Raw genomic sequence first — 27,383 nt, forward strand, 5'->3', positions numbered from 1 at the left:
AAATCCGGACTGTGCTCCGCTAATATGTGAAGATGTTAGCATTCGTTGGCAGTTCTCGTGGATGCGAAGCCTTGAGAGAAGATACGTGATCGGGCCGGGACGGATCTTCTTAAAGGTCCAGTCCTCACTATCGACCAGGATGCAGTGGCAAAACCAGCTAACAGAATATGGAAAAAGCTCTTGGTATTGTTCCTGATATTGCTCCTGACGTGGCGACCTGTTACTGCTATATGAAGTGGGACGTTCCCAAGAACCGTACCTTTACGGTGGTCAATCCTTGATGGGGATCCATGTGTTGGTGGCTCGAATGTTCTTAGTCCAGCCACTCGTTGACTCAAGTGGCAAACTGCCGAGCAGAGTTGGTCTAACTGTCGCTGTGCATGTACGGTACTTTCGGTACTTTCTTCTGTAGACGATTTGTTACCCAGATGATCCACGGGTGGATCATAGGGATGTGCATTTCCCAGGGCCGACTAGCAGACCTATTGTTCACAATGCACTAGTTACGTGATCCAACTGAAAAACTACATAAGCTAACTACGGATTCAGTGGCTTGTAATAGCCATGAGTTACCTTTCCAGCCTGACTCGCCAAAGCCTGTCCTGACCCTGCAAGCAACTGGGAAGCCTTACGTAAATGCCCTTACGTGAACATGACAGCTGTCTCCAGGGCTTGGGATTGGTTGGATTAACATCCCGAAGGTTTGCTGTTCCATGGACAGCAATAACCTTCTAAATTCTAAACTGTGTGGTCTTATATCACTTCGATACATCGAGGCAGTGAGTCTATATTTCAACACTTATAGGTATATTGTATCAACCTTCACCCGCGTGACTAATCAAGGCAGATCGGAACCCCAGTTGTCCTGTTTACTTCGCGAATGTCGCTATACAGACATCATGAGCCAAGCTCATACCTCGCCAGGTCGGAATCAGATGAAAGACTAGTTAGCACTCGACTACCAGCTAGAAAGGACGGGTTTATTGTTCAAGTCGAGAACCTCACCTTAACTAATTTATACCATGTTATGAAAGAGTTACGTTGTCTATGTTGTATGCCGTTGTATACGAATACCCACATTCCACAGGCATCCAAAAATGTCACCAACGCGCGAAACCAACACACCCCTCCATTCCTAATATACGCGTGAAATACTCTACTACATAATAACCAGCCCTGATCCCATACGTTCATCGTACCTTGACCTCCGACAATCTCGACAACCGACAACCGACAACCGACGACAACCAACAACGACCAGTCGCCGTATACATAAACACAAGAAGAAAAATAAAGACAAAAGCATCAGCAAAGAAAAACCAAAAGAACAATTTAAGCATGCACTTTTCCGCCCTCCTCCTCAGCGTCTCTCTCGCTTCGGCGCAATACGCCCACCACCAATTCGGCCCAGGCCCCGCGGAACTGGAATACCTCAAAAACATCAACGAAGGTCCAAACCAAAACCAGGCCCAGAACCAGGCCCAGAACCACAACGGAAATGGCAACTACGGCAACTACGAGGTCGGCTACGACGACCATCAAAACACCGTCCCGAGCCCTCACACCCCAATCCGAGCCCCAGCTTCATCGGCAACTCCTACGATCCACAGCACATTCATCGTGCGAGCTTCCCAGGCACCTGCCGCTCCATCCCATGCCAAGGCCCCGGCCCCTGGGTACGCGTACAACCACCCAAGCCCGTCATCCCAAGGCCGGTCCCAGGGCTTTGGCCCAGACGACCACGATATCCCGGCCGGTGCATCGGGTGGCATGGCTCCCATCGACCCGATGAGACCTGGTTCACAGGTTGCGCCTCCTCCCCTCTTCCCGGACCAGAATCATGGTAAGGATGAAGGGAATAGCTTCTGTATGGGGAAGTGCTTTGCGAATGAGAGTGATGCGAGGTGTGCGAAGCCTTATGTGAGTTTTCTTTTTCCTTTGTTTTTGTTTCCTGGGTACGATATGGAGATATTTCTTCGTTGTATGATATCTATGGATATATGGGACTTGCTAATGCTTTTATTAGGCCATGGCCATCTATAAGCCGAAGAAGGGGTGCTATATGTGCTGCATTACTTCTGACTTCTAGGGTTAAGGTGTATATGTTGGATTTATTGGTTGGTTTTGGTGTCTTTATTTTATAGGACAAATGATATGAATCTGGAAAGTTGCAGGGCGTCTATTCTCCTGTTTCGATTCTGACCTATGCCTCTTTGCTGGGTGTTCATGGTCAATATTTTAGTATTGTCCACGTTTCTTAGGAGATGTCTATTTATTTTTGTTATGCTTATTTATCCATTAACTGAGTAGACCGAGGGAGAAAGTTTCGTCGGCGACTTGACATCGACAAATAGCCCTAATTGGCTGACCTGAACCTAACTATCTACATACTAGGCTTTTCAATAAGCGTGGTTTGTAATAAGCCTGAATAACGGGACCAGCGTAACATTGCTTGGTTTATTAAACCCCAGGAGCTCGGTTTTAGAGCGATGGGTAGTATAAGAATAACTATGAATGACTACCTAAACGGACATAACAAGGCCATATATGCAGCTATGTATCCTTATATTATAGTGCCTAGTATAAGCCGGCTAAGAAATGCAGACTAAGGCAATGGTGAGGGCATCCAACACCATCAATCCCAACTATCCCTCTCCGCATCAATCCTACTTGTTTAGTCCTGGAAGGCCCACTTTTTTCGCCTTCATAGATCGACAGGTACCATCTTCGGAGGGTCCTCCCCACGTCGATCGACCAAGCTGAGCCACCCTCTGAGTATTGATCATGGATTCATCCTAAGATGTCGTCGGGAGGCCTGAGTCCTCTTGAACCGGAAGCGGAATGTGAGGCTCACATTGCTATGCAACTGAAAATATCCGCTCAGCAAGGATAACTGTCAGTTGTTGAATGATAATCATTATACGGCCCATTTCCTCAGAGCTGTCTTCCGATTACTCGCTAGCCTCAGGATGGAGGAACAGAATTTAAACCATGAAAGATAATATTTTGGCACCAATTGCGATTGTACGCATTAATAAATCTATATTCGCTCGTGGTATATAGAATAGATAATAAAATAGAGAGCAAATCCGTCAGATCATATCATTTTCACGCTGAAGAGCCACATCTCGCTCGGACCCGAAAATTCAAAGAAGAAGAGAATATAACCATAGTGGGCATAAATAAACCGAAAGGAAACAAAAAGGAAAAAGAAAAACAGGAGCAAAGATAGCTTCATCTCGTCTCATGAGACAGCAACCAGTCCCATTTATTCTTTTGTCCAATTCAGTTCTTCACGCAAGTCTCAGCGGGCCGGCCGCCAATACCCCGCGCCATGCAGATAGGAGCAGAGCGTTTCTCGCACGAGCTATCTTCCCACACAGCACTGCTAGCAGGGAAGATCGAGCCACTGTCCGAGACAATAGGACCGAGATCCTCACTCGCAGAAGCGATATGCGGGACAACCAGCTCGACGCCCTTGTTCACGCTCGTACCGGAAAAGTACGGGTTGTGGCGCGGGGGCAGCGGGCGCTGAGCCTCGTACATGCCCAGGTAGTCGGAGGCGGTGCTGCTGAAGGACGAAGCCACGGTGGACGGGGTGTTCGTCAGACTGGGCACGTGACTGTGGCTGTGTGCCAGGGCGGGGAGGCTGGAGCTGCTGCGTTGGACGGGTCGGGGGAGCATGGGCTCGCTGCCACGGTGGAACTGGGAGAGATAGTTCCATGCGTCGGAGGAGGCCAGGGATGAGCCGCTGCGGGCTAATACGGGCTTCCATTCGGTGGGGTCAAGATCTGACTTGGCATCATGCACGTGGCTGGGTATCCGCATGGCAGGGATTGGGTGGCTTGGCACCCTGGTTGGAGTCATTGGGGCCACAATGGTGCGTGGGGAGAGAGGGGGTGATGTGGGTGGTGTAGTGGAAGACATTGAGGACATGGATGGTAGTGATGCTGAGAGTGGTTTGCAGGAGTCTTTGCGGCGGCAACTATATAGGTGAAAGGAAATGGTAAGTATTCAAGTGTCAAGATATGATGCAGGTCCCAAACGAAGAGGTAAGAGAATTGGGGGAGGGAAGGAAAGGGTATTGATGGCTCTAAATATAGGCCGAGAGGATTTACCACATACCTTTCACTACAATATAACAAAGTGTTGTTGGGGACAGTGATCTGGTTCTCACACATGGCGCTGGAATTGGGTCAGCTTTATGTCTCCATTGAAGAAAAGACCGGTGTATGGAACACAAATGACGGCAACAGGCATGTGAGGAAAGTAATCCCTGCAGGATTCAAAGATAAGAGCTTTGGGGAAGATCACATACCAAAAGTTCAAGAAGCTGGCCATGTCAAAGTCGGTATCGTCCGAAGACGTAGATGGTTTGCTCGCTCCCCTTTGTCCTGAGCCCAATTTGGAGATTGCGCCGTTGACGCCGGATGTTCCTCGTCGATGTAAAGCTGGACGAGTGGACTTGGACTTGGATACATGAGGAGAAGAAGGGGAGCGGCGGTGGAAGGGGGCTGTTTGAGTCATGGCGGTGAAGGCTTTCAAATGCCTCACTATCTTATCACGAAGACTCTATCAAGACTGGAGCAAGTGTGGAGCACAAGGGCCCCTGGGGGAGCACAGACTTGAGGGATTTGTGGTCGAAGTATTGATCCCAACTGGAATGTGCCGAGCCGGTGCAATTAGGAAGACAAATGCTTTGAGGAAATTGAAGAAACACCGGAGTATGTATATTGAGAAACGTATGAAGAAAATAAATGCCTGATAAGGTGTTAGCATCTGACACACATCGGGATGCAACAGGGCTATCTTTAGCCTGTGAGTGGAGAAAGATAAGGCAAATATAGATAAGTGACATACCAAAGGGGGTTCTATACGGAGTGTAAGGTCTATAAAGTTGCAAAAGCAGCTGAGATGGGAAGATAAAAGTGACACAGAAAGAATTAATGGAGAATCGAGGGGGAAATGGATATATAAATACAAGGGAGGGGGAACTGGCAACTGAAGAGAGAAGAGAAGGAAAACGTGCTGTTGCGGTAGGATGAGACGATCACGTCTAGACTCTTGGGGACAGAACCCTTGGAGCCATGTACCCAAGAAGTCACTTTTGGCAGCCATCGAGGGCGAACTCACGCCAAAGAGTACTTCTTAGGTACTTAGTGGGTACTCCCAGGGTACCCCCGACACGCAATCCCCGATCTAGACCGGCTGAGTCACTTGTGACGAGCTCTAGGGCTGTCCACTATAATTAGCGCGGTCTACCTAGGTATGTTCATATATTGATTTGATTATTTGTTATTTGTATTTGTTTCTCTATTTCTCTGATTGTTGTCATTGTGTCTTGTACCACTTATTCACTTCATTAGGTACACTTTCTCACTTCCTAGACTGAAATGCATTTCCAAGTATATGCATGCAGTAGCGCAGGGACCCTCCGGGGGGGATCGGATCTGGTGTGATAGATTGGACACCATTCCTGACAATCACTATCTACAAGCTAATACTTGAATAGTTGAATACCTTTTGTACAACATACCATATACCATAGATGAAACAACATTCTAAATGACGCCATAAATGCCTCGAGGAGTTCAAGGATTTATATATACCCAGATGGCGTGAACAGGTGGGTATAAAATACATCATTGCCCACTATTTACATATACTTTTGTTCTTATATCTGCACAAGATAACGTTTAAGATAGCAACAGAATAACTGCCGGCTACGGCGACAACGAAAATAGGAACAATCGAGACTCTCTGTGGGGTATAGGTACCAAGTGCCACACTGACACGTCTGCCTATGACATGTGTGGTCCTAGCAGATGTGGGACTATCATTCCAGACTCGGTGCTAATCGTCGATCTTCCGTGTTTCGGGTCTATGGGGAAAACCGAGGCTTTCGAGAAGGCCTCGAAGTTATTTATTCCCTATTTACATCAGAAGATAACTTACCCATTTGATTCGTTTGTGATCTCTTTCCCTGTTTGCTTTCCGCCGGGTACCGAAATCGTCCCTTGGATAGGCCAGGTCGGGATATAAATATAATAGGGGCGAGCTTGGATTGAATTTTTTTTAATCGGTGGGCCCGGTGACATCTGTCAACATAGAATACATCATAACACTGAAGCTTTGACGTTGAAAAGTCTGCAGAGTCTTAGAACAAGGTCCATCAGTCGATGTGGAGACGAGATGATGTTGACGTCCACTTTGGGTTCTTTGGTCTCAATTCTATCTGGGTATCTACTAAATAATCGTGACTAAGCATTCACCTACACCCGTCCCGCGTGTAGGTGAGCCAATGCCTAAACACAAACCAATGCCTAAACACAAAAACTTCATGCGTTCAATTTCAGACCTATTTTTCAGCCACCATACTATCTATATTTACATATTTGAAGACCTCATCTTCTACATCAAGATAATCTCTACCTCCTGATGCCTCTTCTTTTTCTTTGAGAGCTTGGTTGGCCCGAAGCCAGTAGTCTCGAATCCTTGCGTGCGCACTCTCATTCCCAATGTCCAATTTTGTTTCCTTCGTACAGCGTCGATGAACCCTCGAATTGCCTGCAATTGACGATAATGGGGACTTAGAAGCACCCTTTATAATACGCTTTGATCTTTTGACAGGAATTTTATGGCTTTGCATCTTTTTAATCGTCTGCTTTGCAAGGGCTAGGTCTTGGATAGCTTGCTTGCCGCCACGAATTGCACGGTTTATATGCTTTTGAACCTTCGGAAGGTCTGGTTCGTCGTTTTCGAATATCGTTTGAAGCTTATTCTCAATTTTTGAGAACCTTTGATCCGAGTTCGGCGGCGAATTCGTGACTGAGCTAGGAATTTCCGCCTCTAGCGAAGGTGTATGACCATAGATCTCAAGCACTGGTTTATCTTCCCAGCTAGGATCAATTTGATCACAGACAATATGTGGATTCTAAGGCCAAATACCAGTATTATAGAATGATGATTTGATAGTTCGTGATTTGAATGTGTCTTTGCGAATAGTTTTAATCAACCGAAGAAAATGCCGTTTATTATCAACATCTCCACCCTATCGGACGATCTTATTATTCTTCTTTCGGAATTTCTGTTTAAGGACCGAGAATGGCTTGCTATCGAGAGGCTGGCATCGATGTGTTAATTTCGGTATAAACCACCAAGGTATGATATTAAGGGATTGGCAAAGGTATTCGAATTCCGGGGTTCCGTGAGAACTATGGTTATCTATAACCAAAACCCTAGGTCTACCTTTGGCAACTCGCTTTTTGGTGGTATAATAGAAGTCCAATAGCCATTGAATCGCAGTTTTATCATCCGTCCAGCCTTTAGCAGTTGGTTTAATGACCCTATAATTAGAAGGGTCATTATCGCCGTCGAACCAATCTTCTATTTGTTCAGAACCACACATTAAAAACCAGGGATGTATAACCCAGCTATCGGCCGAAATGCATTCAATACTAGTGATATTCTGGCCTATACCACCGGTCGCAATCGTCTTATTTTCACGGGTAGAAGCGACGTTTTCCTTAGTTCCAACGCCTAGCTGAAAGCCAGTTTCATCCTAGTTATAGAGTTCGTGGGCCTGAATTTTATTCTTTTTAAGGAATTGGCCAAAGACCTTATACTAATGAACCAATTCACTATATAATTCGGCCTCGATTCTCGCTTTTTCTATAGGTTTTTGCGTACGGAGAGTGATATGCGGTGGTAGGCGCGCGATAAATTGGTAGCCGTACATTTTACTAACCTGCCGGTCGGAACCGTAGTGCTGTAAAATACGATTTGCAGCGCCCTCAATGTCTAAAGCAGTCGGTGGTGTATATACTGAATTAAGCAGCTCAATCCAGCGAATCAGGGATCTCTCTTGCGACTGATTTAGTGCTTTGTTGGTGGCTGTACGGCCATTTTTACTAGGCGTGCCGTTACTTCGATTCCGAAGCTTCCACTTTGAGACGCCAAAATGAGAGGCTGCGGCCTGAATACTCTTGAATTGGCCTGATTTATAGGCTTCAACGGCATTTGAAAGAAGAATCTCTTCTTTCTCGGACGAAATTGGCATAGTTTTGGTGGTAAAAAGTAAGGACAAAAATTGAAGGTTGAAGTTTTTGTGTTTAGGCATTGGTTTGTGTTTAGGCATTGGCTCACCTACACGCGGGACGGGTGTAGGTGAATGCTTAGTCACGATTATACAAATAATCGCTCAAGCTTTGTCAATCTCCATTGGCTCTGGGGGCGCTGCTCGAGTCGCGGCCGGGGTGGGCGTCGAAGAAACATCGCCGTTGAGGGCCATTCGGTCGACCCTTGTCTTCCCTGTAATCGAACCGGCCGGACCCTCATCATTGTCGGCGAGTAGTTTTACTGTACCTGGACCTGCCTTGCCTGTAAATCGCTCGGGCACGCCACGGGCAGCCTCGGCCGGCCCGACAAAGCATCCAAGCATCGAGCTCCATATATACCCTTCCGTTAGCAGACGGCGGATTTGCCCATATGCGTATGAATTGGCGTAAGGGAGCGCAGTCTCTGGATCGCGGTAACGCGAAGGCAATGAGGTGATGACGCAAAGCGATGACGAGATTTCTATTATGCGAGGTTAGCCTTACACATTCTTAACCAATCGAAATGATACGTACTTGTCAAACGAGCCGGCTTCTTGGCGTTGAAGTACATGCTGTATTTGCGATGGTTGGCGGTCGCATAATCAAAGTTTTCCAAAATTGTAAGACAGCGCCCGGTATGCTCAATCACCGGAGGTGGTTCTGGAATCTCTGGTGGCGCTGGTTCCTTCACCATGCCATTTGATAATTGTGGTTCGGTCTGCAATGTGGATGGTTGGTTTAGGCTCGGAACTGGGGCATTTTCGGGCACCGCGGCTTGACTAGGTGTTGCAGTGGCCGGCGAGGCTTGAGGGGCCAGTGCAATTCCAGGGCTGATAGCCGTGGCCGGTTCAACTGGCCGAGACTCGGCCAGTGGCGGTGGTTCTCGCACAGTCGTCTCAGCAGCATGTGATACAGGAGTGTCTGCCGAAGTGGGTTGGGCATCAGCAACGTGCGGCGTGGGCAAGCTTGCCTGGTCCGTTGATTCTGGAATTTCTTGGTTACCCCTGGCAGAATCTGCAGCCGCTGCAGCCGCTGGAGGTTGATCGATATCCATAGCATCGTCGTTCTTGGTGGAGGGCGGCTCAGGCAATTTTTGAGGAGAGCCATTGCCCGCAGAACCTGATACACGACGAGATGTTGGAATTTCCACAGCAAACATTTTCCTCTCCGAATGTTGGGACGACCCCGACGACTGTCTCTCAGCGGTGAGATATTGATCTCGCTCAGAGGGTGGTATTGATGTATTTGCGCTAAGCTCTGGAGCTTTCCTTTCCATGACATTGTCCTTGCCCTGCTCGGCAGGAGGTGTGGTGATTGTCTTCTCCAAAGAGTTTGCGCCTGGTTGGATGGCGTTCGCCCCAGAAGACTCTACGGGGGTGTCTGTAATATCTGCAGTCGGTGCTGCAGCATTTTCGGGTGACTTGTTTTCAGGCGTCGTTTGGTCTAAGGTGGAGGTGGGAGGAAGTAGAGCAGGATTTGCTGGACCAGCAGCTGCATGGACGTCTGACGGTGGTTGTGATGTGCCTGTGGTAGAGACAGGGGTGGGTCCAGCGATGGTTGCAGAACTCAAGGCCTTTGACTCAGATGCGGCCTTCTCTTTATCTTCCTTCTCTTTCTTTTTCCTCCTCGATTCTTCTTTATCTGCCTTTGGTTTGATGTCAATTTTGCCCACCCGCGTGAGACGCCCGTTTGTCCACGTAGCCACACCACTCCAGTAGGAAATCACCGGACCATCAAGACGGCGATTTTGTAGTGCTTCAATCCTCGCTCGTCTTTCGTCCGCTTTTCTTTTTTCCGACAGCTCCCAGCGGTTCAAGCTTTTGCTATTAAGACGTTCCACTCTTGCAGCCTCCGCAAGATGATCTTCCTGGGTCATCTCCTTCGGTTTCAAATGGGCCTTCCGCTTCTCTGCCTCCTTCATTGTAGCAATAATGCGGACTCGTTTCTCCTGGCTGTCCTTGAGACGAGCATGCGTAAGCTCCTTGTTGACCATGGTCTGTCGACGCGATGATTGCCGAGTAGGCCCATCCTCCACCGTGGGAATCCAGGAAATGCGCTCTGACTTCTTCTTCGGCCGAGGAGCGGCGGGCATGGCGGATGGGGCGGTCGGATCGATCTTGACTCGTTTGCGCAAGGTCTGGAACCGGAGGTCATTCTGGGCTCTGCGCTTCTTCCGCTCCTCTTTTTGTAGTTTCTGTTCGCCCTCATAGTCGTTCTGCGCGTTCGGTCCTTGGTCCTCGTCCTCGTCCGACGATTCCAGCAACTCATCCTCTGCGTCAGGATCTACCTCATCCGCAAACTCGTTATCGTCTTCGACTTCCTCAAAGAGAAGAGCCAAGTCATCATCGGCAGCGGCTTCAAGGAGGGCAGACATGTGCTGTCCGGCGGTACTTCGTTTCGCGCGCCCTCTGACCAAAGTCTCCACGGGCATCTCCTCTTCCTCTGATGGAAGCCCGGATGACGGGTCTTCTTCCATCATGTCGGCCATGGTGTTACTGGGGTGGCGGGTGCCTTAGAATGGACGATTAAGCATCGGACGCGAGAAAGGGGACGCGCACGCGACAAACTAAACTTGAATCGCGTTTCAATGATCAGCAAAAATTAGAGGAAAATTATGGCATATAGAATGTAGATTCCACACAATTAAACATAAGCTGTTGAAGTGATGGAAAGATACTGTTGCGGGCAAGTTGGCAAGGATGGCTTGAACAGGTAGTGGCGCGAAAGAAAAGTTGGTGCCTCAGGCGCTAAAACGGTCTGACCAATCGTCTTAACTAACGTGTTTACATCGACCTTGAAGCAACGACACAACATTGGAAGGTTTCTCTGATTGTTACTTGGTCATACCTCGATTGTGATAGTGGCTGATACTACTCGATTATCACCCTAGAAGTGATAACCCTATTATACACCACCATGCTATGAACCCGGTTCTTCTACCGTAATGCTTCTGGAAGCTTGGCGAACACCTTGAAGATGCAGAAAGCAGCCTGCAGTTCTTCAAGCTAATTGACAAATAAAACCTAGTCTAGTTACGTCTCTACACACAGCCACCATGACCGACCCCAGGGCCCCAGGGCTGACGCCTCTAGGAACAAGGACAAGGACACGTACCTGACCCATATCCCTTGCACTCAAAACACCCGTGGACAGTCTTTTGGGTTACAAAACCTTCATTCTCCTTACATGACTGGTTGCATCATATCCCATACCCTAGGTGGGATATCTTCGCATTCATGATGAGTCTTCAACCATATCTGTCAAGGATTCAAGCGTCAAGGCATGACGCACTGGAATGCGGGGCTTTTTTTTCTCGTTTCCACTCTTGTCTCTCTTTTTGTGCTCATGCCAGCGCTTTTCTTCCGAGAGAAAACCTTGAATTGGACTTTCTTCTTTTCTTTGGGAGGGAAATTCTGGGGTTATAAAAGCCTTGTACTTGTACTAAACGTATACTTTTTTGGATATGTAGATTTGTTGATACTTCACCATGTCCGAACCAGAATGGAGACTCCTGCAAAACAATGACATCGATGGGGCTGTGCTATTGCCAAACACCTGGAGGAACTGCCGATTCCCGATATTTGTTTCCGTCTGGAGGTTTGAATGTTGAATGTACAGGAAGTACGGAGTATTGTGCTTTATAGATGTCTACATACATATGTAGCTACTTATGCACCTTTGAACATCCCCATAACTCAATAAAAAATGAAGCCAACCATATAGTCATAGAATAATCTAAACCAATTATGTTCAATCATTCAATCACATCCCTTATATCCCATTATATCCCATATTTTAAACCAAAATTCATCTGAATCAACTATCGAATTGTGGGTGAAGCTGAAGGAGGGCCCTCCACCAACCACAGCCATCTTCCTCGGGCATCCGGCCAGCTCCCCAACATCTCTCTTCCTCCTTCTTTTCCTCTCCGCTTCTCATCCTCCCTTTGACTTCTTCCTCACTTCTCTTTTCTTCTTCTTTTGCTTTCTGCATTCTTAGGGTGAATTCGACTTTTAGTGTTGAAGACTCTCGGAGCGCAACACTCACTTCCAGCCACCTCGATCCCTTTGGAACCGGATCATCCTTTCCATCTTTTCTTTCTCACTTGACGCACTTCGTGCCAGACCATCCTTGTGAATCCATGTTTTTGAGCCTTTGACGACTATAGAAAAGGACCTGTCTCTTTTTTTTTTCTCCCCTTGACCTCAACTCGATTGCTTTGGGACACCCGCAGATTGTCATACACCCGGAGCAAACGGTAAGATTATCATCAAAGACACTCGACACTGCATAGTGGTGTTTATGCTTGGAAGGCATCGGTCTCGGTATGAAATATCCCCACGATTAATCTCGACTCTGTGGAATTGCTTTGACGACCCCTCCCGCTTTGCGACCCCCCCAATAACAACACACATATTCGAACACCAACTAATTTCGACTTCGATCTCTAGTGTGTCCTCGATCATTCGCTCTATCCTTATTCCATGATATCTATCCCACGGTTTTGAACGAAGCTACATTTGATTTCCGACCTTGCTCTATTTTGCTATTTGCGCGGAGGTCATACTTTGTGGAAGAGATTCGGGCACTGCCTTGCTGAAGGCATAAAGAGATAATCCATAATGTTGCCGGTTTCGCGGCCTGACGGTCAGATGAATTTCAATTACATCCCAACCACCCAACCCATGTCCGGTACCTCGACGGGGCGCAGCTCTCCCAGTGATCTGGCCGGGTCTGGGAACCCAAGAATGCCGTTTGGACCTTCTCCGGGGTCTATTGGCAGTTCGAGGCCAGGGGCTGGTTCCCCTTCTCACGATCTGACATCGCGTCTGTACTCGAAGCGGTAGGTTTGCTTCCCGTGGGACACAGAACTGCGACAATCGGCTGACACTTTTGGACTCTTCTCGCAGAGCCCGTGAAATTCAAGCGCAAGAAGGCATTTCTCCTAGTATTTGGGGACCTCCTACTAGCGGCCATTCGACCCCGCTTCGCGAGAATATTCCCGAATCGCCGAGTCAAGATAGCTTTCCCGATTTGATTCCTACCACGAATGGCTCCATGGACAGCCCTGGCCGCCGAGCTCGCGCTGGAACGGTTCCCTCTCGTTTCCCTCCAATGGGCACACTGAATGAGATGGATCTTCAACAGCCTTACCTGTCGCAGACCTCACGACCAACGCCTTCAACGAGTCCTTTTAGACCCCCCGGTGTTTCCGGGATAGATACAAGTTCCAAGGTCGCGAGTTCAACTGGTGTGCCCAACCCGGCATCGCTATCCCGCCTTCGAGCTGGCTCGATGCCGCAGAGAAGCAACTTTTTGGGAGGTGGCGGCCCCTTCGGCCCATCACTGTTTTCAACCAACTGGTCGACGGGTCGTGAGAGAGCTACAACTTTAACAAGCATTCGATCTTCCGAAGGACCGACTTCGCCCAGCCACTCTTCTTTCTCGAGGGATGGACTCGCGGATACCGATGTGAAGACCCTGGATTACCTGGGGCTTGCCGAGACCCCTCAACAGGGAATGTCCTCTCTTGCACGTCCTTCGATGGAAGCTTTGATGCAACAGCAGCAGCAGCAACAGCAAGCTTCTGCGCTGCCACCACTCCTGGCTGAGTTGGCGATGATGAAGAACAATAACCGATTCCGATCATACTCTGTCAATGCTAAGGAGAAATACGCGGATGATGAGGATCTTGAATATGAGAACCGTTACTCCCAACTTCCCTCGGGCACTATGACGCCGACTGCCGCTGCAACTGCCGCGCAACTTGCCGCCACACAGGCCCAGATCCACCAGCATAACCTCGCTGTCCAGGCTTTTGCTAGCCATGCCTCTGTTAGCAGACCCCGGGCGCGAACTGCTGGAATTTTGGAGGCACCTCCCCAGCGATCATCCATCCGCAACTACCTCGCAACACCTTCCCGCCTTGACAACAGCTTCAGTGCTTCTGACCTGCAGATCGCCGAGAATGGCGAATATGACGAATTGTCCGAGGCAGTTCAGCTAATGCATCTTGGCGGTAACGGTATTCCTGCCATGAGTGGCCGACCGGCCGGTGAGATGGCGGATGAGAACAACCAGGATGGACCTACCCGGGCACTTTGGATTGGTAGCATTCCCGTATCCACTACCGTCACATCCCTGGAGGCCATCTTTGGCATGTATGGAAAGATCGAGTCGACCCGTGTTCTAACTCACAAGAACTGCGGATTTGTCAACTTCGATCGCCTTGATAGCGCTGTGCAAGCCAAGTCGCTGCTCAACGGCAAGGAGATTTTCCCAGGCGCAGGCCCCGTTAGAATTGGTTATGCCAAGGTCCCTGGTGCATCCGCCACTGGTACGCCTGGTGCAAATGGCATCCAGTCATCTCCTACTCCTGAACAAAACTTCAGATCAAACCTTGCAGCGGCAGATGGGGCGGATCGAGCGGATAGCGCTAACGTTATCCCTCAGATTCCCGCTCTGGCTGACCTGTTGCCTGAGATGGTGCAAATCGTGCAAGAATTCGGCGCAAGCGAAGATGACTTGAAGAACATCACGGCAAGCATCCAGGCTTCCATCGCATTCAAAGCTTTCGAGGATGAGATCCCCTCGGTCCCGGAAACGAGTCAGTCCCGGATGTTCGACGCCCCTCGTCTCCGAGACATCCGGAAGCGTATTGACAATGGCGCATGCTCGATCCAAGAAATTGAGGAGACTGCCGAGGCAATGCTCCCTGAGATCGCAGAGCTAGCGTCCGATTATTTGGGCAACACTGTAGTTCAGAAACTGTTTGAATTCTGCTCTGAATCCACCAAGGAGCAGATGCTGACTCACATTGCACCCCATCTCTCCGAAATTGGTGTTCACAAGAATGGAACTTGGGCTGCACAGAAGATCATTGATGTTGCAAAGACTCCTTCACAGATGAAGTTGATTGTTGATGCTCTTCGCCCTTACACTGTCCCTCTTTTCTTGGATCAGTATGGAAACTATGTCTTGCAGTGCTGCCTGCGATTCGGCAGCCCCTTCAACAGCTTTATCTTTGAGTCTATGCTCAGCCGAGTGTGGGAAATCGCCCAGGGACGTTTCGGCGCCCGAGCGATGAGGGCTTGTCTCGAAAGCCACCATGCCACCAAGGATCAGCAGCGGATGCTCGCATCCGCCATCGCTCTCCACAGTGTGCAGTTGGCTACTAATGCCAACGGAGCTCTTTTGCTCACTTGGTTCCTTGATACGTGCACATTCCCTCGCCGCCGAACCGTGCTGGCCCCGAGACTCGTGCCTCACCTTGTTCACCTTTGTACCCACAAGGTTGCCTATCTCACTGTTCTCAAGGTGATCAACCAGCGCAACGAGCCGGATGCCCGAGACATTGTTCTAAAGGCACTCTTCTTCAGTCCCGGCGATGAAGTCTTGGAGAAGATTCTGAGCGATCAGACATCTGGCGCGACTCTGATCTTCAAGGTCTTGACCACCCCGTTCTTTGACGAGTCTATGCGCACTGAAGTCGTGAAGAACGTGTCCAAGGTTCTCACGAAGCTGAAAGCTTCCCCAAGCCAAGGCTATAAACGTCTGATGGATGAAGTGGGCCTCTCCTCACGAGGTAGCGGTCGGGAGCATCACCACGGACGTGAGCACTCCACCCCGGAGAAACCCCAACACCGCCAATCCTCCCGCCACGGAAGCACTGGTTATCCAGGCCAGCCGTCCATGGACAGACAGTACAATGGCCAGTTTGCTCCCAACACGTTTGGACAGAACCCGGACAACCGTCCTATCTCCGCCGACCAGACCAACGCCCCGCCGCTTGATCCATACTCGACCAACGGCCTCGGAAGCCACATGAACGGCCTTTCCGGTGCAGGCGGATACAGCCAGGAATCCCTGAGCCAGCAACAGCTGCAATACCAAGCCTTCCTCGCCGCACAAGCTCGTGGCGTTCCCACGGGTTATCCTGGCATGTCGGGCGCCAACTACGGCTACCCAGCTGGTTCGCCTGCTGTGGATAACCTGCGATCCCTGCAGCCGCAGCAGGCTTCCACGCTGCCCGCCGGACCGGGCCAGATGAGTCCGAGCCCGATGCTTGCTCAGAACAACTACCAACAGTTCAGCCCCGTTGTCAACCCTGCCCAGATGTATCAATACCCTCCGCAATACTACCCCCAGGCACAGTCTGTGCAGGGGCAGCCGGGCGGAGGCCGACGTGGACGGGTGAGTTCATTCTCGGACCGACCCTAAACCGTGTAACGCGGCAATACTAACGTGCATGCCTTGTGCCCAGCGTTGATCCCGTCTTCGCGTATGATTTCTAATCGATCTGCCTTCACATCTACATGTATAAATTTTTCTTGATCATCTTATTTTCTTCTCTATTTTCTCATTTTTTGAAGTTTCTCATGGAGACCAAGCGGGTTTATCTAGCTACGTGTTGTGATTTCATTGTCCTATCTCTTCGCCCTGATCGGACGCTGGACCGCCGGCAGGGGAGAATCGGACCCGGGAGAGGAACTGGCTATGCATAGGGAACCGGTGGTGAAAAAGTCTTGTGTCTCTTCTGGGTGGAGGCCCAGTTTTGTATCTTCAGCGTTTTTGAATGACCTTGTATCTCTTGTGATCTTACGATAGGCCTTTTTCTCTTCTGTCTATTGTTTTAAGATCGAGATGTTGGCTGCCTAGTGGACCATAGTGAATTGATGCAGACGTGAAAAGATACTATATCGTAATGAATGTGAATATATCGAATATCGAATTTGAGAGAATGAGCTTTATTAAGATCCCTCCAATATTGAATTTATATGAGGCCGGGACCTGGGACCTCCACAACTACCCGGCGACATCTCATCGCTCATTTTCACCATCACCCAACGAGGGAAAGGTAAAGCCCAGGATGGGCGGTATTATACAAGAGGAGACAGCAATTCTCTTCCGGGATAAAAATATATATCTCGTCGACATCCCGCATTCAATTGCGCTCGCGCAAGAAGGGAAGTCAATCCCACAACAACCAGCACCAGAATCAAGTTCAGGAACAGAAAAGAGCACACATAGAAAGATACGGAAACTACTTTCATGCTCACCTATAGAAGCGCCTTTCCCCTCTACTGAGCCTAAAAAGCCAGCTGCTCTCGCCAAGGTCCTCGACACCATTCCTATTTCCGAGAGGCGGTTCCACTCGGAACTGATACTGCCACTCGTGAGGGATTCTCTCGAGACTATCAAGGCTGGATATCCCCATGATCGCCCATGGTGCGAGGCTCGAGCTGTGCCTAATCAACCTCATGATAGCACAGAGCCAAATCAGCACCCACGGAAGCGTCGGAAGGGATATGATTATACGTGGTTAGAGTCTGCGCCGGATGATCACGATTCAACTAAAAATGAACCACCAATAATTCTATCAACCACCTCACCGAACGATTTCGAGGCTTTATCAGAACTAGCCATTGTCAAGAATCCGTCATCAGAGCCCGCAATCATCAGGGTTGGAAGCTGGCACCGTGCTGAAGCGAATTCTCCATGTGAATATACGGTCCCAGCCGAGTCGAGCTTTGTGCTATGTACACTGCCTCTATTTCAAGCCGAAGTCGACCGTCCATTCACACCCAATAACTATCCCATTCCCGGTCTTCCCCATCACCAGAAATTTAATCTCATCCTCATGGACCCGCCCTGGCCAAACAAATCTGTGCGGCGCAGCAGACACTACCAAACACATCACTATTCCGAGATGGATGTGCTTACCGAAGGCTTACGAGATATACTCCGTGTACATTCGCACTACCCCAAAACAAAGCAGGGGCCACATCCATCTGAAACCCACCCCGGACTCGCGATCCAGAGCGAACAGTCTATAGCTGCTATATGGATCACGAATGCTGAAAAGGCCCGGCGAGCAGCATACGAGGCCTTGAGCGACGCAGGCTTTGCCATCAGCGAGGAATGGATCTGGGTCAAGACCACGTGGGACGGACAACCGATCTCAGCACTGGACGGTCTTTGGCGGAAACCGTACGAGATCCTTGTTATTGGCCGCAAGAGTGGCCTTAATGTCGACGCCAACGCTACTGCCAACAATACCTCACCCCTGCCTCAAACAGATGACCTGACGCGCATGGGTGAGGCCATTACCACGAGACGAGTCATCGCTGCGGTTCCGGACTTACATTCTCGTAAACCGAACCTGAAATCTATTCTTGAGAATGTGTTTTTCACGGAGACTGGTCATCTCCAGGAGTATTCTGCCCTCGAGGTTTTTGCGCGCAACTTGACGGCTGGCTGGTGGGCTGCTGGTAATGAGGTCCTCCGGTTCAATGCCCGTAAGTGCTGGGTAGATCTTGGGAGTGAGAGGGATAGAGACATGGTTGAATGTGCATGACTATGCAAGTTGGGTTTTGGTTCGGTCTGATTTCATACATTGATGACTTCCAATGCTGTCAACAAGGAGGGGTTACCTTTTGACTCGGCACTTATGTGTATATGGTCATGATACTTGGTGCAGTTTGTACATGGTTCGCAATGCACACATAACTATACAACACATATCGAGGCGGTCCTATGGGCCCACACCGGCTTAATCCCACGATCTGCAACCAGCGCGGAACTCCTGCCGCGCTGACAAAATACAATGCAACTGTGTTCTTATCAGACTTATAAACATCGAGTGACTCAATTACAATAATAGAATGGCTTTGTTCACACTACATATACTTTCAAAAGCCTAGCGTGTGACCCCTGAACCCGCCGGATTCAGCCTCATCGAATAGCCAGATTCCCCCAACAAAATCTTCTACTCGGTATGATTTTGGAGATGGCTAAAGATCAAGAAAACGGTTCAGTCAATGACAGTGCGGAGCGTCCAAAATGCTTCACCAGCACATTCCAAGAAGTTCTCTTCGTCCTAACGGCCACAATGGCCATTGGCCAGCAGTCGTTCTTCCAGGGCTGTATCGTGGGGGTAACCGCATCTATTGGCAAGGATTTGCATATGAATTCTGCTGAAATTACTTGGATCAATGCCGGTGCTTCGTACGTATATTTATCTCTGTTTCAGTATTTGAGTTTCTCGCGGCTTTTTATGTTTTGGATCTCTTCCTATCCCCATATACATCATACAACCTTGAGACATATATCAAACAACATAAACCACTAACCATGCACTCAACCCGAATAGCCTCACAAGCGGCGCCTTCCTCCTCACCTTCGGGAAGCTAGCCGACATGTTCGGACGCAAGATACTCTTCATAATCGGCATGGGCGGTTTCACCATCTCGCTACTCATCGCCGGATTCGCAACAAATGCCATTTATATGGACGTCTTCTCGGGGATTTTAGGGTTATTCGCCGCAGCCGTCGTCCCACCGGCCGTTGGTGCCCTCGGCACAACTTATGAGAAACCCTCAAAGCGCAAGAACCTTGCCTTTGCCTGCTTCAGCGCGGGAAATCCGCTTGGTTTTGTCGGCGGCATGATTATCTCCGGTGTTGCAGCGCATTTGTATAACTGGCGCGCTTCCTTTTGGGCTCTCGCTGTTGTCTATGCTATCTTTACCGTTTTGACCGCGTGGACGGTGCCGGCTGATGGGTTTGCTAGGACGCCTTTGAGTGTCCAGGCTTTGAAACAGTTTGATATTCTCGGGATGGTGTTGGTTGTTGTTGGGTTCGCGTTCTTTTCCAGTTCGCTTTCGTATGTTCTTTTAACCCCTGTTGAATTGGTTACCTTGGCCTTCACGCTGACTACTTTTATAGTCTCGCTGCAGATGCACCAGATGGCTGGAAAACGGGATACGTCCTTGCCCTGTTTATCGTGGGCTTTTTCCTTCTCGTGGCGTTCCTGTATTGGCAGTCCATTGCTACCCACCCTCTAATGCCTCTTTGGGTCTGGCGAGATCGTAACTTCTCTCTTGTATGTGCCTAATTTCATGGAAATATGGATGGAAACTAACTGTTCAGCTCATTGGAACTTGCTGCCTTGGCTTTATGGGTTTCTCTGCCGTCAGCTTCTACCTCGCTCTCTACCTTCAAGACCTGAAGCATCTGTCTGCCCTTGAGGTTACCGTACAGCTACTCCCAATGGTTGTCAGCGGGGTGCTGGTCAACGTCGTCTGCGGTCTGGTCCTGCACCGCGTAAGCAACAAAGTATTAACCGGCATCGGAGCACTGGCGTATACAGCTTCGTTCCTTATCCTTAGTTTTATGAAGCAGGAAGCCAGTTACTGGGCATTTATCTTCCCCGGGCTAGTTCTTGTCGTTGTTGGTGCCGACATCCAATTCAACGTCACAAATGTACGCTCAACCCCCATCTCCTTTCTATTCCTTATCTTTCTGCAATATGTTCTGTCTCTGAGGGTATTGGCTAACTTCATCTAGATGTACGTGATGTCCACCCTCCCGCCATCCCAGCAATCCATCGCCGGCGGCATCTTCAACACCGTCAACAAGCTGTGCAGCACCCTGGGACTTGGAATTGCTACTTCGGTACAAAGCTCGGTCGCTCTTCGCATGACGGCCTCCTCGCCTGCGATTCAGCCTTACCTCTCGGTTTATTGGTTTGCAGCTGCGGCTTCGGGGGTGTCTCTGGTTTTGGTGCCGTTCTTGACAATCGGTAAACAGGGCAATTCTGTCCCGCAAAATGATCAGTTAATTCCTGGCGAGGAGGCTGGTGAGAAAACGGCTGTTACTGCTAACACCAGTTCTGTGGTTTCTTCTGCTGATGATATCATGGAGCACCAAAGAGGGTAGGCTACTGGGCTACTGGGTTGACCATTTCGGTTTGCAAAGTGTGTGCGATTTTCGATTGGCATCTACTTACATATATCACATCTCAGTGTATTCCGACGATTGTTTCAAAGGAATGCAGACACAGACACAGACACATATCATAAATGTACCTAATAACAACCACTGCTTTCAAGGCACAGCTCAAGAAAGGCATACTACCTATTCGGATACCAGATCCAGAAACGCTCTCTCAAAAATCAATCTTATCCTCAATCCCCCTTGGGACTCTAATCAAACAAAGGCCCCAAACTAACCAAACTAAACCTCAAATCCGGATTCCCGCCCTGAGCCTCCATCTTCAAAAATCTCCTAACCCCCAACTCCAACGCCGCCTCACTAAGCGCATCCTCCCCCTCCTTCAAAACCCCCCTAGCCAGCGGCCCCTTCCTCCTCCCATCCAACTCCCAAAGCGTCCCATCAAGCCCCCTCACAAAAGCAACAAAGTGCAAATCAACATTATCCTCCGCCTCCGGCGCAGCCGTATCCCCCAATTTCGCCGCATCAGCATGCGCACTCTCCAGCGCCTTACTATCATACAGCAGATCCGCGCGCGGCACAGGCTCCAGTCCCTCCGCCTCACGGAGCAACGTATCCAAATCCGAGCCGGCGACGACATGTTTCCGGGCTTCGCCATTCGAGACCGCGTGCAGCAGCCCGATTAGCCCGCATGCGTTCCGGATGGTTTGCTTGAACCACATTACGGGTTCGGAGGGCCCGGAGCCGGTGTAGTTTTGTTTGGAGGCGTCTTCGGCTTCGCGGGAGGCTTCGTAGGTTTGGGAGACGGGGAAGACGAGGAGGAGGGCTTGGGAGGGGCGTGGGACGAAGGCTAGGAGGTCCGGCTCGTCGATCGAGAATACGTCTGTGAAGCCTAGGGTTGGGGCCAGGCCTAGTTGGTGCACTAGGTGGGACATTACTTCCGGGTTGTTTTCTGGGTTGAGAGTTAGTTTGGGGGTTTGGAGGTGAGGGGTTGAGTGTCGGACCTAGTGGCACAAAGGCCTTTTGGGTTTCTGGGACATCGACGTGTGCCATTATGTGTGTGGTTTCAATGTTGGTTATTATGATAGTATGTCTTTGGGATAAGGTAGAGGTTAGGAGGGGGGAAGGATTGAAGGATTGCGGGGTCCCACGTGTTAGTTATGCAGGGGGCATTCGATATTAATTGCTTTTAATCTATATTGTATATTGTAGTTCTTTTAATTGCTTTGCTTTTGAGCTTTGACAGATTAGATATGAAATATAGTATTATATATTAGATATAATATGAACATACCTAGGTACAACATAAATATTATGTATCTGCATCGGGTAATTCCCGAAATTGCAAAACGTTGAAGCCTGAAAGACAAGGCCACCAATTCCGGACGAAAGCCGTTGTGCACGAGTCACTTTTAAAAAGAGAATTAAAAAGAGAATATTAATAGCAACCCAAGTTAAAATTGATTTGGATTCGACGGAATAAACCTCCTAGGGCTGTCATTCAGATCGCCATTATCCTTAATCCCTTAAAAAAAGGAGAACGTTGATCCAGACACCGAGACACCGAAGATCCCAAATGACAGCTACGGAGGAGTTACGGTGTACTCCGTACAAGGGCTATGACAAAGTCAACACGCTAAATAGGCGGGTACGAAGACCAAAGAATGCCATTGTTTCCAAGGCACTAGTGCACACCGTTAGCGTCAGCCTGAAGATCGCCACTCTGCCTCCTTAAAAAAGCGGTCCCTCCGAGGAGATTGTCCACCGGTAGCGATTGGATTGGCACGCTGACTTCCCGTGGGCCCCATGTCAATTTCGGGGCTTGCAGGAAACTGGGAACGGGACAAGTTAACGGGACAAGTTATACGAAGCTACAAAAACATCTCGACCCAACGAGATGGTAACTCTCGCACACCTCTGCCGAGAAACAGCCAAGCGAGTACTATGAAACCCTAGCGGAATTCCTTGTGAAGAAATGTCCGGCACTCCGCACGCTACCTCCCACATGCAGGCTCGGCAGTTTCTAATCCCATGCGCATATATTACGCCGTAGTTAATAGTATCCCATCCTATACTCGTATAACTCGATGGGGATTGACATCTAGCGGCTCTTAGTCGACCCTATTTATACCCGACAAGGTCATGAGTCCAGCCGTGTCGTCGATCATATCAACGTTGGCTTAGCGTTGTTTTTCTTCCCACTAGAAAAGGCATTCTGGGCCAAGGGCTAATTGAGCTAGATGAGCTAAATGAGCTAAAACGCTCTAGTTCCTCTTTGCCCCTGTATTTTCTAATTTTCTATTTTTCGCGGGTCCTGTCAAGGAGGCCGTCTTTATTAAGAATCCTTCTCCCCCACATTTAGATCCTTCCGACATGACAAGCATTTGCCGCCATGACAGATGAAAAGGTAAGAAGCACGGCGGTTCAGGCTGTGGCCGCGGTCTTCCTGCCCATCGCCACCATCACGGTGATGCTACGCATCTACGTGCGCGGTTGGATCGTAAAGGCATTTGGATGGGATGATGGGGCTATGGTGATTGCAATGGTAGGTCCAATCTCGAATCTTTCAATCCGAGACAATTCCGGGACTTTTCTGTGGAGTGATACCAGAGATCTGACAAACCCAATCTATCACAGCTATTCTATGCCATGTTCTGCGGAACCATGATTGGGGGCACAATTTATGGCACAGGCTATATGCTCGAAAATCTCACTGTCCACAACCGCGTCATTGCAATGAAATATTGGTGGCTCTGCGAGATCGCCTACTGCTTCGCCTCGGTTGGCTGCAAGATCTCCGTCTGCATCTTCCTGATGCGCATCACTATCAGACCCCTCCACATCTGGCTCCTCTACTGCGTCATGGCCTTGACCGTCATTGCAGGCCTGGTTTTCATGTTCCTCATGCTCCTCCAGTGCAGGCCACTGGAATACTTCTGGACCAAGTTGGCCTACGACCCTAATATCGTGGGCACATGCATGGATATGAAGATCATCGTGATCATGACCTACATATACAGTGCATTTGCCGCACTGTGTGATTTCACCGTCGGCATATTGCCCATCTTCCTCGTCCACAAACTTCACATGAAGCGCAAGACCAAGATCGCCGTCATGGGCATCTTAAGCATGGCTTGCATGTATGTTTTCCTCTCGAGTTTCCATACTAGTTCCAGACCACTGACGAGAGGATTCTATAGTGCTTCATCGGCGGTTATCGTCCGTGTCCCCTTCGTCGCAACATTCTATGACCCCGATTTCCTCTGTACGTTTCGTATCCTGTCGGTCACATAGACCAAAACATGAAACAAGACTAACCAGACACCTCATTCTAGACGCAACATACCAAATCGCCATCTGGTCCAACATCGAAGCAGGCCTCGGCATTACAGCCGGTAGTCTCGCAACTCTCCGGCCCCTCCTCCGCATGTGGACGGGCTCTCACTCAGACCCGTACTACTCCACTGGGTTTCCCGCCGGGCGCTCACGGTCTGCCTCGCGCCAGTTGGGCGGAGGTGAAAATCGATCTTTTCCTCTAGGCTCGCTGGATGAGAGCGGGCAGTCTCGGTTGAGACCGGATAAGCTTGCTGTCACTGTCACGACTATCCAGAGCCAGAGAGATCCTGAGGATACATATGTTGCTCCGAGCCCGAGTAGCAGCGAGGAGAGGTTGACTATTGATCGGCCCTCGCCTCGGTTGCAGTTGCAGGGTGATATCGGGTTGGGCATTCATCGCACGTTTGAGGTTACGCAGACTTCGACGGAGAGGCATGTGAGGGAACATGTATAATTGACGTATATGTAGATATGACCGAAGAAGAAAAAAAAACGTATATATTGAATACTAATATCTTATTATCTTGACTTGTACCCCCTTTTTGGGGGTTGTATAATGTAATGCTTTCTAGTGAGGAGAGTCGTCGTGGGATGTACAATTTTGCAGTCGTAAAAATGGAATGGGTTAGCTTCGATTCATTCGGTCATTAGAACTTTCGTTCGATATGTATCTGACATGGCCTCAAACAACTCCCTCTACCGACTAGGCTGCTTTCCCTGCTTCAAGGGCTCAAAAATCTCCGTCCACAGCTCACTAGCTTCGCCCAGGTAGTATGTCAAATCGACATCAGCCAGACTAGCATCCTCATCCCCAGACATAGTCTCCAGCTGCGAGATCAAGTTCTCCAGTCCAAAAGCCTTACCCGTTGCCTGCGTTGCACCAGCTTCGAGCATAACATTGACAACATGGATATGGAAATGGTAATAAGTCGGTTGATCTGCGAGATTCAAGTCAGCAAAAACAACCCCCAACACAACCCAATACAGCGCAATCCAATCCCAAACAACAACTCACAATGAACATAAAGCTTAATCTGATCCTCCTCCAAGCCAGGATACATAGAAACCGTAGCCTCAAGCACCCTATCCCTCAAATACTTCAACCAAGGCACAAAACTCTTCTTAAGATCTCTCAAACTCCAAATATCCCTCCTCTGCACCAAAGCCAACAAATGCAACGACCCCATACTCTTCCGATCCCAATTCAAATCAGGCAACATCAAAAACCCATCTTCAGGCCCGTGTCCCTCATCCCGCATAATCACATCTTCCTGCTCAGTCCTGCCCTCGAGGATATTAAACACCCAGTTCAGACGTCCCTCCTCGCGCTTCGCTTGCATGTACGGCCGCACGTGCGTGCGGTATATCTCCGCCGTCTCTGTTACCATGCGCAGCTGCTGATCCGAGTACTTCTTGATGTGCTGTGCTGTGCATGGCCAGATGAGGTTGAGTTTGAGGTCTTGATGGCGGTTTGCGGCGGCCTCTGCCGGTGTCGGGTCGTTGGTGTTGCCGCTTGAGGAGGCAAGGTACCAGCGGTAGATGTCGTTGTCGCCTAGGTTGTTGATTCGCGAGATTGCGGCGTGGAAGGCTTGGAGCACGGCCAGGGATTCGGTTGCGAATGCGGCGCGCTCGGCTATTAGGATGCCTTGGGTGTTGTCGATTGTGCCTAGGAGGGCGATTCGTCGGCCATTTTGGTCTGGAGGGGTGGTTCTTTTAGTCTATTGATTGTTGCGGGGAGGTGGGGTGGTTGAGTCGGACCTTGTTTGAGGAGCTTGCTCACTTGGAATTTGGTGATTAGTGCCTCCGGGGCGAGCTTGTCGGAGTCTTGGGGGTCGGCCATGTTTGGAAGCGTTTCAATGGTGGGATGTAGGGGAGTTCAAGATGTTTTGTACGATTTATCCAGCTTTATCGGGTGGGGCGGTCAGGCTTATCGTTTTGGTGTAGATCTATAAGATGGATGATGGATTCCGTTGCAATGCCTTGATAATTCATTTTGTTGTTAGAAATGGTCTAGATAATACTGTAGTTGCTTTGATATTCTGATACATTGAGCCCTCGAAATGTATCCATTGGATGCATTGAGCCAAAACCAATTGGTCTCAAGCCTTCAACGCATACATATCTGGTTCATACTTGATGAAGGTTGTAAGAAGATCTGTTTCAAGCAGTAGTAAGTGAATCTCAGAGAATTATGCTATCAGATTCATTAATATTTAGCCCAAATCCACGGAAATTCCCGCATCAACTCCATTCTAGTCCAACAAGCCGTCCAGGATTCTTCAAGCAGCAGCAGACTCCTTTCCATTAGTCGCTGATGTTGGGGTTATATGCATCTAATAGACAGTCAGAAAAGAACCAAGGTAAAAAAGTATCTTGATAGACCATAATTGAAGGGGAATAAAAACATACCGCGTCCGCAAACTGCAGCCACTCCTCCACTCCCTTGACAAAAGTATCATCCGCCGCAGGAAGAGTCTCATGCCCCCATACTACAAAGTCATCAAAGGTGCCCTGCATCTCCATAATTTTCACTGCTTCCTCGGGCTCAGCCTCTGCATCCTCAGCGCCATCGCTGTCTGCCCGTTGAGCTGCGGGTAACACGCGGTCTGTGGGTGTTGCGACTACACCTGTATTTGCAATGGTATATAGTCAGTCAACTATGATTCAATTACCGCTTGTATATTTCTGGGAGCTCATTTGGACGTTCTCTCGTACCTTGATAACCATCGGGGAGGGCGACGCGCCGACCTCGAAGTTTGCGTCCGCGGAAATGCACCGTTTGGGTATTATCTGGATATAAATAAGACAATGTTAGTTTTTGCTTGCACATTGGTCCAGTAGACTTTCTCCAGCCTATGCTGTCTGTCTTGCATACCTTTTTCGTCTTTCACTGTCCAATACCGATCCAATGAATCAATTGGTCCATCGTGGTGAATCCGGCATGGAATGATATTTGGCATGCATTGCGGAGTTGAGTCGTTCTTTTTGGATTGTGAGCTCGCTTTTGAGCAGGGCTGGATGGCGTACATGTCGGGCATTGTGTTGAATGTTCTTGGACGGATATTCTGGTCTGAGGACTCGTGGGGTAGTAACAGTGTGATCCAGTATATTTACTGGGATCAATTGGTTGGTGATCGGTTCTTATATCGTTGAAATCTGCAATTGCAGAGATATTGCCTGGGTTCTGCGGTCTGGGTGGTTGCGATGATTCTTGCAAAA

The 27,383-nt window shown here is 49.2% G+C and overlaps 11 protein-coding genes across 11 annotated transcripts; 5 read left to right on the forward strand and 6 right to left on the reverse strand.

Annotated features, from left to right (window-relative positions):
* Positions 1 to 1,338: 1,338 nt before the first annotated feature.
* Positions 1,339 to 2,089, forward strand: N7525_005362 (uncharacterized protein; the record flags this gene model as incomplete). The annotated part of the gene is made up of 2 exons (XM_061213378.1): positions 1,339 to 1,920; positions 2,027 to 2,089. The coding sequence occupies 2 exons, from the start codon at positions 1,339 to 1,341 to the stop codon at positions 2,087 to 2,089; spliced, it is 645 nt and encodes a 214-aa protein (XP_061070399.1).
* A 1,196-nt stretch (positions 2,090 to 3,285) lies between these two features.
* Positions 3,286 to 4,527, reverse strand: N7525_005363 (uncharacterized protein; the record flags this gene model as incomplete). The annotated part of the gene is made up of 3 exons (XM_002564847.1): positions 3,286 to 3,985; positions 4,126 to 4,185; positions 4,319 to 4,527. 3 exons carry the CDS (start codon positions 4,525 to 4,527, stop codon positions 3,286 to 3,288), a joined length of 969 nt encoding a protein of 322 aa, XP_002564893.1.
* Positions 4,528 to 7,051: 2,524 nt separating this feature from the next.
* Positions 7,052 to 8,059, reverse strand: N7525_005364 (uncharacterized protein; the record flags this gene model as incomplete). The annotated part of the gene is made up of 2 exons (XM_061213379.1): positions 7,052 to 7,561; positions 7,634 to 8,059. 2 exons carry the CDS (start codon positions 8,057 to 8,059, stop codon positions 7,052 to 7,054), a joined length of 936 nt encoding a protein of 311 aa, XP_061070400.1.
* A 141-nt stretch (positions 8,060 to 8,200) lies between these two features.
* Positions 8,201 to 10,584, reverse strand: N7525_005365 (putative signal transducer; the record flags this gene model as incomplete). The annotated part of the gene is made up of 2 exons (XM_002564845.2): positions 8,201 to 8,577; positions 8,631 to 10,584. The coding sequence occupies 2 exons, from the start codon at positions 10,582 to 10,584 to the stop codon at positions 8,201 to 8,203; spliced, it is 2,331 nt and encodes a 776-aa protein (XP_002564891.1).
* A 2,134-nt stretch (positions 10,585 to 12,718) lies between these two features.
* N7525_005366 (putative RNA binding protein Jsn1) lies at positions 12,719 to 16,365 on the forward strand (the record flags this gene model as incomplete). Its single annotated transcript, XM_061213380.1, has 3 exons — positions 12,719 to 12,939; positions 13,007 to 16,289; positions 16,360 to 16,365. The coding sequence occupies 3 exons, from the start codon at positions 12,719 to 12,721 to the stop codon at positions 16,363 to 16,365; spliced, it is 3,510 nt and encodes a 1,169-aa protein (XP_061070401.1).
* Positions 16,366 to 16,965: 600 nt separating this feature from the next.
* N7525_005367 (MT-A70 family) lies at positions 16,966 to 18,453 on the forward strand (the record flags this gene model as incomplete). Its single annotated transcript, XM_002564842.2, has 1 exon — positions 16,966 to 18,453. One exon carries the CDS (start codon positions 16,966 to 16,968, stop codon positions 18,451 to 18,453), a length of 1,488 nt encoding a protein of 495 aa, XP_002564888.2.
* A 432-nt stretch (positions 18,454 to 18,885) lies between these two features.
* Positions 18,886 to 20,813, forward strand: N7525_005368 (uncharacterized protein; the record flags this gene model as incomplete). The annotated part of the gene is made up of 5 exons (XM_002564841.2): positions 18,886 to 19,103; positions 19,249 to 19,758; positions 19,821 to 19,977; positions 20,025 to 20,357; positions 20,442 to 20,813. 5 exons carry the CDS (start codon positions 18,886 to 18,888, stop codon positions 20,811 to 20,813), a joined length of 1,590 nt encoding a protein of 529 aa, XP_002564887.2.
* Positions 20,814 to 21,079: 266 nt separating this feature from the next.
* On the reverse strand, positions 21,080 to 21,881 carry N7525_005369 (ubiquitin carboxyl-terminal hydrolase; the record flags this gene model as incomplete). Its single annotated transcript, XM_002564840.1, has 2 exons — positions 21,080 to 21,780; positions 21,833 to 21,881. 2 exons carry the CDS (start codon positions 21,879 to 21,881, stop codon positions 21,080 to 21,082), a joined length of 750 nt encoding a protein of 249 aa, XP_002564886.1.
* A 1,339-nt stretch (positions 21,882 to 23,220) lies between these two features.
* Positions 23,221 to 24,618, forward strand: N7525_005370 (putative integral membrane protein; the record flags this gene model as incomplete). The annotated part of the gene is made up of 4 exons (XM_061213381.1): positions 23,221 to 23,373; positions 23,466 to 23,968; positions 24,029 to 24,093; positions 24,164 to 24,618. 4 exons carry the CDS (start codon positions 23,221 to 23,223, stop codon positions 24,616 to 24,618), a joined length of 1,176 nt encoding a protein of 391 aa, XP_061070402.1.
* Positions 24,619 to 24,860: 242 nt separating this feature from the next.
* On the reverse strand, positions 24,861 to 26,004 carry N7525_005371 (putative mRNA decapping hydrolase; the record flags this gene model as incomplete). Its single annotated transcript, XM_002564838.2, has 3 exons — positions 24,861 to 25,102; positions 25,180 to 25,860; positions 25,923 to 26,004. The coding sequence occupies 3 exons, from the start codon at positions 26,002 to 26,004 to the stop codon at positions 24,861 to 24,863; spliced, it is 1,005 nt and encodes a 334-aa protein (XP_002564884.2).
* Positions 26,005 to 26,443: 439 nt separating this feature from the next.
* On the reverse strand, positions 26,444 to 27,202 carry N7525_005372 (ribonuclease H2 subunit C; the record flags this gene model as incomplete). The annotated part of the gene is made up of 4 exons (XM_061213382.1): positions 26,444 to 26,497; positions 26,574 to 26,791; positions 26,880 to 26,954; positions 27,040 to 27,202. The coding sequence occupies 4 exons, from the start codon at positions 27,200 to 27,202 to the stop codon at positions 26,444 to 26,446; spliced, it is 510 nt and encodes a 169-aa protein (XP_061070403.1).
* Positions 27,203 to 27,383: the final 181 nt, after the last annotated feature.

This window comes from Penicillium rubens (genome assembly GCF_028828025.1).
Source record: "Penicillium rubens strain IBT 27055 chromosome Unknown utg000002l_segment0_segment0, whole genome shotgun sequence".
In the NCBI taxonomy this organism is placed as follows: Eukaryota; Fungi; Ascomycota; class Eurotiomycetes; order Eurotiales; family Aspergillaceae; genus Penicillium; species Penicillium rubens.